At 43.9% G+C, this 12,113-nt stretch overlaps 1 protein-coding gene across 3 annotated transcripts in view; it reads left to right on the top strand.

The window, feature by feature from the left end:
• The window catches only part of PEBP4 (phosphatidylethanolamine binding protein 4), a gene marked incomplete at its 5' end in the record, with an annotated part of 251,895 nt that overhangs the window by 92,891 nt on the left and 146,891 nt on the right, over window positions 1–12,113 (top strand). For all 3 annotated transcript variants that reach the window (XM_083480758.1, XM_083480757.1, XM_083480756.1), the window contains one exon: window positions 11,114–11,212. In XM_083480758.1, coding sequence (XP_083336884.1) covers window positions 11,114–11,212 — 99 coding nt within the window. The remainder of the gene's footprint in view (window positions 1–11,113; window positions 11,213–12,113) is intronic.

The following is a 12,113-nucleotide window of genomic DNA, read 5'->3' as shown; positions in this document are numbered from 1 at the left end:
GGATTCTGATTTTGCACCCAAAAGGTTTTAAAGCAAAGATTATGGGACAATGCACACAGTGACTTGCGATCTCGGTCACACGCAGTCTGTAGTCCGCTGGCAGCAGGAGTTCAATATGGGTATGTCTTTGAGTTAACATCTTACATCAAAAACCTAACAGTACCTAACTATCGAAGGCTTTTCACCAAAGCTAGACTGAATGTCTTCCCCTCTGCAGTGCTGGATGGTAGGTTGAGAGGAGTTCCCTACCAGGACAGACTTTGCTCGTGTGCTCAAGACATCGATTCCATAGATCATATTTTGTTGCATTGTGCGAAGTATGAGCAGGCCAGGGCTGAACTGATACTACCCTTGCTGGTGCCTTTCCCGGGAAAGTCAGAGGCTCACTATGTCAGGTTCCTACTGGAAGACCGGACAAAAGCTAGAACGTTGGCAGAGGCAAAGTTTTTATCGGTGGTTGCAAGAACAAACGAGCCCTATATTCCAAACAAAGTGCTTGATTAACCTGGAGGTAGACTGTATGAACTCTGTATTAATTTGTAATGTTTTGTTGGGTCTCTGGACCATAATAAAGATTGCTGATGATGATTTTGCTTACATCTGGCAAACACAGCTATCTTCATTATGGAAACTTGAATTTAACCTGGTATATCTGTAAACAAAAAATGGTTTGTTTGTCTTAAACTGTTTAATTCTCTTTAGAAATGGCACTTCCCTTCGAAGCTGTTCCATTGCATGTTCAATCCACCTTTACCCATTGCATGTTAAAACCTGCACCTTATTTTATTTCATATGAGGGATCAACATTTCAGACACACCTCAAGAGGTTTCTAAGACATCTGTGCATAGAAAAGGCTATGAGCATGTATAGAAAAACTCTGATGAAATAATGCAGGAGGCAGGATCTATCATCTGATTTGGATCAGGGATAGCCCACTGGCAGCTCACAAACTGGATCCAGATTCAGCCCCAAGTCAATTTTGTCTGGTCCTTAATCATCAGGATTAAGGAATGTAAGAAGGCATCCATTCCTGTTCTGACCCATGTTCACTGCATGCTGCATGTTTCTGATCCAGTGCACTTTGACTTCTGACAAAAACTACATTATTTGTCCCACTGTCTGCTGTGACAGAATTTTGTGTAATTATTTTACATATTTATGCCACACCATTCATTGCAATGCAAAGGAAATACAATGCCAATAGGTGGAAAGGTAACTAATTATGTATCATTTGCTGATTGAAGACAACAGTGAATACTAACAGTATTCACTGGATTGATTTAAATTCTGGACATGGGATAAATAAACAAACATAAATTACCATATTTTTCGTCCCATAGGATGCTCCGTCCCATAGGACGCACCTAGGGTTTTTTTGGGGGGGGAATAAAGGGGGGGGAAATCCTTTATTTCCCCCCCCAAACCAGGTCGGGGAAACCAAACCAGGTCGGGGAACAGCGGTATGGCGGCGCTGAGCCTCCCCGCTGTCACCCGAGCTTGTGGGGCTGGCCGATGTCCATGCAGCAGGCTGCTATCCGCAGCCTAGGGAGCCCTGCGGGAACTGTGCGCACCGACCCCTCTCGCTCTCCAAGCTTCAGCGAAAGCCTGTATTCGCCCCATAGGACGCACACAGATTTCCCCTTCATTTTTGGAGGGGGGAAAGTGCATCCTATAGGGCGAAAAATACGGTATTTCTGTTTCCATCAGAATTCTTAACATCCCTAATCAGGATATGGTAAATAGTTTGCCCATAGTTTCAATCCTAAGGAATAGTACTTCTAAAGAAAATATATTGTGTCTTCTGTGTGCACCACAGAATACACAAATCAGGAAACTGATGATGGCAGATGCTTTTAGGCACTGATATCACACAGTTGAGGTTTCTGGTTATGTGGATTTCATTCTCAGAAGATGTACTACCAATACTCTGTGGTTTATAAGGGGCACAACTAAGTTCTTGAGAAAACTACAATCTAATGACAATCTCCAAGAAATACCATCATAACTACTATAGACGTTGGGGACCTTTGCACCAACATCCTCCAGAAAGTTGGACTACAAGCCATCAGGAAGAATATAATCCTTCACTAAAGAGTTTAGTGAGAGAGTCAAAATGTTAAGGTGGAGACTGAGGATATGTTAAGGTGGAGGCAGAATTATTAATAAGACCAGGAATATGCAGCATGACAAATACATTGTTGGACATTCCGTTGACTGTTGGCATCATTCAGCAATTGTTTGATGAGCAAATAAAAGTGATTAGAGCTGAGATTGATGAAACAGTGAATGAAAACAGACCAGAGAAGGATAAAATGGAAAACAAGGACACATAGACTTTGGAGAACAATATGAATGCCAGGACAGGAGGGTGAGAATTGGAGGCAACAGATGATGAAATGGATAAATCCTTCACACAGGTGTTTAGAGGAATGAAACATCCAAATGGAGGAATTGTGATGTTGGAGGAGTTGAATTAAGCCATGGATGGAAAGATAAAGAGACATTCTGAGTTGGCAGAAATAGTTGAGAGAGAAAGTACTGTACTGTGTCCAGTTCTGGGCACCACAGTTCGAGAAGGACACTGACAAACTGGAACGTGTCCAGAGGAGGGCAACCAAAATGGTCAAAGGCCTGGAAACGATGCCTTATGAGGAACGGCTAAGGGAGCTGGGCATGTTTAGCCTGGAAAAGAGGAGGTTAAGGGGTGATATGATAGCCATGTTCAAATATATAAAAGGATGTCACATAGAGGAGGGAGAAAGGTTGTTTTCTGCTGCTCCAGAGAAGCGGACACGGAGCAATGGATCCAAACTACAAGAAAGAAGATTCCACCTAAACATTCGGAAGAACTTCCTGACAGTAAGAGCTGTTCGACAGTGGAATTTGCTGCCAAGGAGTGTGGTGGAGTCTCCTTCTTTCGAGGTCTTTAAGCAGAGGCTTGACAACCATATGTCAGGAGTGCTCTGATGGTGTTTCCTGCTTGGCAGGGGGTTGGACTCGATGGCCCTTGTGGTCTCTTCCAACTCTATGATTCTATGAAAGTCTACTACTTGAATTTAGAGAGAAAAGCCATCAATATATATAGAGATAAATGGCTTTTCTCTCTAAATGATGAGTATATGTACCTACAACTGTGATATATAATGATGAATATGTGTACCTGCAACTCAGAATAACACTTTGTTCATATGATGAACAAAGGCTTATGCCATAATAAACCTATTATGTTTTTAAGGTGCCGCACGACTTTCTGTTGTTATCTTTGTAAACTTGTAAACTTTGCAATATATACATATTGTGTACACGCAATTTATGTAATGTAGTGCCTGAGAATGTGTGCTTTATTACTGTGAAGCCCTTATTTCAAAATGGCAACAACTTTATTATAGCGACTCATAAAGGAGTTGATGTAGCACACTACATTTTTGGCTCCTGGAGAAATATCTGAATAAGTGTGTGCCACCCTGCCCTGAAGTTGGCCTTCTCTCCCCTGGATGCTTGACCTGACCATTCGATAGGACTGTATGACTATGTGCACAATTAATCCCCTAAAAATGTAATGGTCATGGCTTTGTAAATTTTAAAATAACACATTCTTAAATGGCATCTCTTTTTACTGTGTCCATGAACTCTGCCTAGGAAAATGCTTTTAACAAATTGGCTACAATGATGCTGAATAAATCATTTATTATTAGAACAATATACTGCACAAATATTTGGCTGGTTTAGCACTGCTGGACCCTGGAGAGAAGAGGCTGAATGTGTATAATATAAATACTATATAGCAAACAGATCTGCGGTGCCACAGATAGCACTGGAATTGAGACTGTTCCAGAGCTAATGAAAGCTTCCTTGCGCTGCACAGAGCAGTGGACTAGTGTTTACTGGCTAGATAAGAGGGCTTGTAGGCTGTTGGTTTTCTTTTACCTTCCCATTAGAAAAGTCATTAACTCTGTAATCTTAAGGCTGGCCTGAGGGAAAAGTGAAGGTTGGCAAACCATCAACTCCAACACCCTACCAGCCCCTTGCCAGCAAGGCAGGAGTCAGGATGGAGAAGTGTAAGAATTTGCATTTGTCTTCTGCAAAATTTGAAATCAGATTACTGTTTAACCCCCATCATATCCCTGTTGCCTTTTTTTTCTCCACTGAAAAGCCTCAGATATTGTATCCTCCCTCTCATAGGGGAGTTGGCCTCAGAACATTGATGAGCTTCCAGTTACTCTTTTCTGAAACTTTTCTAGCTTTGGTTTTTATTTAAATGTCACGCCACAAGCTGCTTCTATTGGTCTCCCTGGTATTCATGCTCATCTGACACATCATAAAATCATGCTTAACCAATATAACAAAGTTCTCTATACTTTCTTCTCATACCTCAGGGTGGGTAACCTCTGACCCATGGGCCAAATTTGGCCCCTGCACACCTCCCAAACTGGGATCACGAGGCTGCTTCTCCTAAACCATATGCACCTGCCCCACCCTTGACGTGGTAGAGATGCAGCTCTATTGGGGGACTTGATCCCTACAGAAAACATGGGCTGAAATCACGCCTCAGCTAGTGATGGGCAGCGACTTCAGCCCTGCTGAATTTGTGGCACAATGGAGTTCCAGGAAACATCTCTGCCAGCCCTGTGCTTGGTGTTTTGCTTATTTTAGAGCTGGCAAAGCCCCTTACAATGCCCACCCCAAGTGCCTGACAGTCACCTGTCGTCAACAGGTGGATGGCACAACCTAAAATGGGCCTATCGGCTGCAGAATTACAAGTGGCATCCCAAAAACAAATTCTCATACCACTAGCAGGAATGAAAATTCACAACAGGTCTTTTCATGCTTTGTGAAGAAGAGTGACTGAATGGACGCCATACCACACATCCAGTTTGTTGCGCAATAAACACATTTCTTTCTTTTTTGTTGCGTCCAACCCTGAAATCTTACCCTAAGATTGGTCTTTTGTTGCAGGGGTGTTTCATCTCCACGGCACTGAAAGTGAAATTTTTGTAGCTGGGAAAATGACATGCTTCCCCCAGAGAACTCATTCTTTTTTTTTTATGCAGGTGTTACTGCTGCCTATTCTGTATAAGCTATTTGTGAGGCAGTTAGTGTAAAGTGATGCAACTTTTTTGCCCCTCCCATGCCTGCACCATTTTGTGAACCTTTAGTGTGTGTTTTGAAATCACAACTTCTCTAGCCACCCTGACCGCTGTTGCTGCCTTTCTCCTCACAAGCACATGTCCTGCCACGAGTGCTATGACAGCAAGGCTGTCATTGAACAAACATGTAAGAATATTGTAAAAAGGATAGAAAATATTTCTCTGATTGTGCAGAAATTGAAGCTTAACCTATAATGCATTTTTTAGTTGCAGCAGACGTGTTCTCACAAGTCATTTCTATATCTAAAAATGTAACATGGGAAGGTTTCTACCTCTGAGATAAGCATGGTTATGTTGAACTGTTCTCTAATCTTAGCTTAGATGTTGCTTTCAGAAGTTAGTGAACACATAAATCCTTCCTGTGTTACATTTTTAGAAGTTATGCCTGTTATAGCATGGTAAGGTAAAGGTAAAGGACCCCTGGACAGTTAAGTCCAGTCAAAGGTGACTATGGGATGCGGTGCTCATCTCTCTTTTGAGGCCAAGGGAGCTGGCATTAGTCCACAGCTTTCCGGGTCATGTGGCCAGCAGGACTAAACTGCTTCTGGTGCAATGGAACACCGTGATGAAAGCCAGGCCAGCAAAGCTTTTTCCTGGGCTGCTGTTATGCAGAGATGGATATGGGGCTGACTTTTTCTTTTCTTTTCAAATTCATCTAGTCCAGCCCCACTCCCTTTTAGATTGTACTTTAGGGCAGGCAGTAATTTCTTAGGGAACCAGTGTCGATCCAGCCTGGACCCAACACATTTATTTGGTATTGTTCAGTTGCTGTGGATATGTGCTAGGCTGATTAGATAGCGCATGTATGGCAGTTCCCTAGTGCACTTGTTACCTAGGAAACCATGAGCTCTACATGTGTGTCACTTAACACCCTATTTGCTTTCATTTGGATAAGTCTTTAATTTCTGCACTGCCCCATCTCCTCTGGATCTATTCAAGTTGCCTGTCTTCATACACTAATCCCTCTCCTTCTGCCCTGCTTGCCTCTCTGGCTGTGGCTCTCAAAAAAGTCCCTGCCTGCTCGGAGCAAGTTTCCAAACCTGTGGGTAATCTGAACAGCTCGTGCCTTTAACAATAATAACTCAAATTATATACACGGCTTCTCCCATCCAGAAGCAATTAGTAGCTCAAATGTGATGCTTAACACTTCCATCATCAAAGCACTCTACAGACGTTAACTAATTAATCCTTCAAATATTGCAATGAAGCACAGTAAGGTGGCTATTTCTCCTTTGTAGATGGGGGAATTAAGGCACACAGAATATCAAGGCTGGACAGTGGCTGGCTCTGCTTCACTATGCAAAGGATGCAACATCCAAAATATCTGTCATTCAAGTAGAAATAAGAGGTCAACTACCCACTCCTAAGAGAGTTTCATTTTCAAATGGAGTCTCTACCCTGGTTCCTATCTGATTAATCTTAGACTTTCCCAGCTCCCCCAGCGACTCAGGTAGAATATTTTGTGAACTGCACATTAAGGTGTTGGTTTTTAGCTGTGCTGAAGCTTCTTTGCAACACACTTGCCCCTCATTATCTATGTTTAGCTGAATATTCAGAAAGCTTCCCCCCTCATCACCAAGGTTGTAGAACTCAGATAGAACTGATTGCAGCTGATTAAAATATTAGATTGCAAGAAACAAACATATTATGGGGGGGGGTCCTCCAGTTTGTTCCAGTGCCATTTGCTGGAAAGGAAGGAAGGAAGGTAGGTTGGTTTTTTGGGAGCTGTCAGACCATTGCTTCCTATAGCTCAAGACGGGTGCTGAGGGATCTTGCCCCCCCCCAAAACCCAGGAAGGGTCTGGGCTCCCTCAATATCCTGTGGCAACATGTGCACGCAGTGTGAGCACACCACAGAATGTGCTCACGACACTCGTGCAAGCTGTGCAGGGGCAAGCCGTTGTGCGTGGCTCAAGAGCTATGCCTCCTAATAAAACCTGTCACTGCTTCCACAACAGGCCACAGAGGGATGTTTGGGTTCACCTATTCCAACTGTAAGCTGAATGCTGAGCGTATGTTATAAATAATTGTTTTTCCTGCCCTTCACCAGCAGCTATGAGGGTGGGTTACTACAATTTAGAATTCAGAATTCAAAACAGTTAAAACAGATTATAGTCACAAAAATTGTGGGGGGGGGGCACTGAAAACACACATTTCAGAGGAAAAGGCCAGTGTAGAGAAGTTTCTTCTGCAGACTAGTGCAGTAGTGTACAGGTGACAACACTGGAGGCCTGGAACAGCAGATCCTGTAAAACAAAAGAGCTCTGCAAGCAGTGGTAGATGGTCCAGATACAAATGTGAAGACAGTACTGTTAGATCCTGTCTGCAGCATTGTCTGGTCAACAAGACCAATTCAAGATTCCCTTCTCTTTAGCAATACCTGCTGACTAGGGTTCTGGGTGGGCGCTCTTTGGTGCATGGTGTGGCCATAGAGGGCTGCCATCTTCTGACGTGGCCAGGGGAGGGGATGGTCACCTGGTGCCACCCAACTCTGACTGCATTGGGCTCCCAGGTAAGGACAGGCAGTGCCTGCAAGCCAATCAGTCTCCAGCCCACTCCATGCCTATTTAAACGGGCAGCCAGGTGCAGTCCACCCTCTTGGCTGATCGTCATGGGATTTTCAACCGACCTAGTCCTTAGGGGTCCACCCAGTGGGGGAGCAGGTGTGTTGCCTATGGACCTTGCTATAGTTTACACCATAGCTTTCCAAACTTTTCATATTACTAACCCCTTTCCAGCCCTGAAAGGGGTGTGGGGAGTGTTCGTGCGACACCTACACACTGCAGCTGACACACTAACGTCTCATGACACACAATTTGGAAAGCTCTGGTTTACATGGTCACCATATTCGGGGACAGGGAGGAATTTTCTCCTGCAAGCAAACTGGCTGGCTCGCAGGTTTTTGCCTACCTCATCACAACATTGGGAGATAAGGCATGTGGCTGGATCCTTAGTCGCAGGAGTATCCTGTTAGCAGAGTCCAGAAGGGGTGACTCTGTCTGGGAGTCCATGGGGGAGGGGGACCAGTGGGCCAATACACGTCTCCCAAAGGCGACTCCCCAGCACCAGGTTCCTATCAGGTAGCAGGCAGGCTGCCTGATGCAGGATACATGCCCAGTGCCTTAGCCAAACCTACTCTTTCCTGTAATCAATAACATTGTGGCTTAATTCAACCTAAAACCAGTTTCCTGTGTCCATTCTTGTGGCCCTTCTTGCACCTGCAGTGGGCATCATGTCCCTGTGCTGGCAAGGATATAATTCTGTCTTACAAGCTGCAAGTGTTATCTAGTCTGAAATTTATTTGTCCCACTCCTCCTATGGCATTAAAAAAAGAATAATCTAATGCAGGCATGGAATATATAATTTGCCATCATATAAATGACAAATTTGATACACAAATGGAGATGAAGCACCCCAGCATTGTCACAAGGTTACCAACTTTCTCTTCTTCCTGTTTAAGGGTCTCATCTGACCACCCCAAAGCTGTGTGTACTGTTGCCTTTGTAGACCACAATCTGTACTGAAATCCAAGCCTGCTGTTAACTTCACTTGCGCTCTATTCTTGTGTTTGCTATTATTTTTTAACACTTTTTTGTGCATAAAAGCACTATCCTCTCCCTAGAGCCTGCCTGCAGTGAAGACATGGTCTGTACAACTGCAATTATTTAGAAGAACAGATGGAGTGAGGAGCAGAAAGTCTGTTAATAGTAATAGAAATGCTACATGTTAACCTGGACAGCACACGATGACAGTCCCATGACTACACGTTCTGTTCCCACCAGCTGGGCACCAACGCAGAAGTGAGAGATTCACAACAATAGCAAAACCAAGAACCCACCTAAAGTTAGAAATCAAATTCCTTCACACTTTTCAGTGTAGGTTTCCCCCCACCCCACCCCCAGTAATCTCCTGCCTCATGGTCATTTCAAAATATTTTCATATTTAAGGTGTGGTGTTATAAATTTCAGCATGGTTGGCAGGATAGAAATTAGGCATGAATGTGTGAGAAGGAAGTACAGGCCAATAAAGGGAGCACAAGCATGGTAAACCAAGAATTTTATATCTCCCCCAATCACAATAATTAACTCTTAAGATTGTGCTGACATAATATATATATTAGCTGAGCAGCAGATTTGCTTGGCCTTTTTTTTGGTGGTTTTTTTTTTTTTGTAAGATGTGAATGAATCAGAAGTTGCTCCTAATGGAATCTAAAAGACAGGAAGGGACATGACACAGGGGCAGAACATCTGCTTTGCATACAGAAGGTTCAACCCCCATATCCAAGCATGGTTGAGAGAGACCCCAGTCAGAAACCCTGGAAAGCCCCTGCCATTCAGCGAGAGACAGGACTGAGCTGGATGGACCAATGTTTTGAGTCAGCATAAAGCAAATTCCTGTGTTTGTAGGTACTGGTATGTCATGAGCAACATGGAGGTGTCATGGAGTGGTCAGATTTTGAGAAGGAATGGGAGCAGCTCAGAGAGTTGGAGCTGGAGAACCCTGGAGTGGGTCCCCAGTGGGATGGGGATGTGGAATCAGGTATCCAGGAAATATCTGCTTATGTAAAGAGCTTTACAGGCTTTGCTGAGCAACTCACCCCAAATCATACAACCGTGCTTTATGTTATATCCATGTATTCGAACACAAACACTTCTGTGACAGCTCTCTGCTAAGAATATAATAGAGTTATATTTAGCATTTATATAGTGCTTTAGAATGCTCAAAAATGTTTCACATTTTTATGTAAATAATGTTTACAATAATCCTGCAATTTAGGCCAATATTATTATCTCCATCCTGCAGATAGGGGAAGGAGCTAATAAATGACTTGTCTGAAGACAAATTACTAATTACATTCCCCCCTCCTTTACATCAGATTTACTGTTGGGAAGCTGCTAATTTAATGCACTAGGGAGGGGCTCATGCATTTACTGCATTGTTCTTCTAACTGAATTACCTCTGCCCAAGGTGTGATTAGCTCCCCCCCCCTTGAAAAAGATGAGTATTCCTTTGTTCTTCTGATCTCCTTCCCGCTCCTGTAAACTAGTGATCCACGCTCTCTCCAGGCCCACATTTAACCCCCAGCCCTGAGTTGCTAAGATAAAAAACCCCAGTCATTGAGTTAGCTTAGAATTCACACATTTGAAACTGGATGCCCTCCTTGCAAACCAGTTTAAGCATAAAATGATTTTTAGTTTCATGTGTTAAATCTTTAGATTAGATTGTTAAAGTTTCAGAGACAGTTGCGATATCACTGCCTAATGACAGACCACTTGGATATTATGCAAGAACAAAGCTAAGTCCATGAAGCTTATGCCGTCATAAACTGGTTAGTCTTTAAGACTCTTAGTAGTTTTTTGCTGCAAAAGGCTGTTGGCTAATCCTCTAGATTTTGTTATGAAATTATTCTGCTCATCTTTTACAATCAATCACTGTGTGTGACCAGTGAGAAGCTTAGGAACTAGTCTGTTGTGGAAACAAATTTAGAGAGCATTGAGGCTGCCCCCTCCCCCTGAGGATCTAGACCAGAGGTCCCCAAACTTATTGGGCCTACCGCCCCATTTTATTGGGGGGGGAAGCCTCAGCGCCCCCCCTGGAAATCTACCTTCTTTAAGCCAACAAATTAAGCTTGCTGGCTCAGTCTGATCTGCCCCAGGACTGGGGCTGGTGCTGGAGCCACAGCCCACCCGCCATTGGCCAAGTAGGCGTCTGCTGCTATCCACTTCCTGGGCCTGAGTGAAGCCCCAAAGGGATCACCCAAGCCCAGGAAAACCCCTCGCCTCAAGCATGTCTACCAGATCCAGGGGAGGCGTTGTCGCCATCCCACAATGCCGCCCGACCTTTCGGTTAGCATCATTACACCAGATGAAACACGTACAAACAGTTTTTCTTCTTTCTTTCTCTGCTTTTTGTAGTGAAGAGCAGGCTGAAATACTTTAAATACATAATATCTATATTTTTTACAGGGGAAGAAGTATGTTCTCATCATGGTAGATCCAGATGCCCCTAGCAGAGCGAATCCAGAATACCGTTTCTGGAGACATTGGGTTGTCGTTGGAATCAGAGTGAGTAGCATGTGTGTTTATGTTATTACATTGTTCATGAGGATGCATCAGTAGCTTTGGAAACACTGCCGAGTTTAGATATACCTGGCTCTTTCCTCCATCATTATCTCCCCTTACTCAGTGGTTGACAGTGATTAAATGAACAGTAGTTAATTAATTAGCAACTATTTTGGAGGAGAGGTCTGTCTACAGACAGATGGCCCTGTAAAGACATCATGGCCAGCACTACACAGTCCTACCTCGGGTTGCAGACGCCGCTTCACGTTGCGTTTTTTCAGGTTATGGACCGCTGAAACCCAGAAGTACCGGAATGGGTTACTTCCGGGTTTTGGCAGTCGCACATGCACAGAAGTGCTAAATCATGCTTTGCGCATGCGCAGAAATGCCGAATTGCAACCCCCACACGTGCAGATGTGGGTTGCGAACGTGCATCCCACACGGATTACGTTCGCAACCCGAGCGTCCACTGTACAAGTTCGTGTCGGTGGGGCTGGGGCCACTATTGGTCTCATGGGTGGGACGAAGGGGAGGTGGTGATATGTAAAATCACTCTTCTTCAGCTTTTGCTCAGTCCAGCCAAGGAGATTCTTTAAAGTGTTCATGAACCATCTCAGGAAGTGCATGGTCCTCTTTCTCCAAAGGCATGGGAACATCCCTTATCTGTGCTCTGTGATCTAGCCCAGGGACTACAAACTACCTTTGAGCTCAAAAAAACCAACCCTATGCTTGTTGTCTGGGATTTGTATGAAAATAGAGAAACACTTTTGCATACCTATCTAATATGGTTCTTCATGGTTGCGTTTCAAGCCAATGTGGCAGTGTGGTTGTAGCTTTGGTGGGGTGTGTATACACATCAACTTAGATTTGGTAAGGTTACAGTGAACCCAGATATCTTGCCAGT

The sequence above is a fragment of the Podarcis liolepis genome, assembly GCF_965112155.1.
Source record: "Podarcis liolepis genome assembly, chromosome: 16".
In the NCBI taxonomy this organism is placed as follows: domain Eukaryota; kingdom Metazoa; phylum Chordata; class Lepidosauria; order Squamata; family Lacertidae; genus Podarcis; species Podarcis liolepis.
This window is presented reverse-complemented; position numbering and strand designations above follow the sequence as displayed.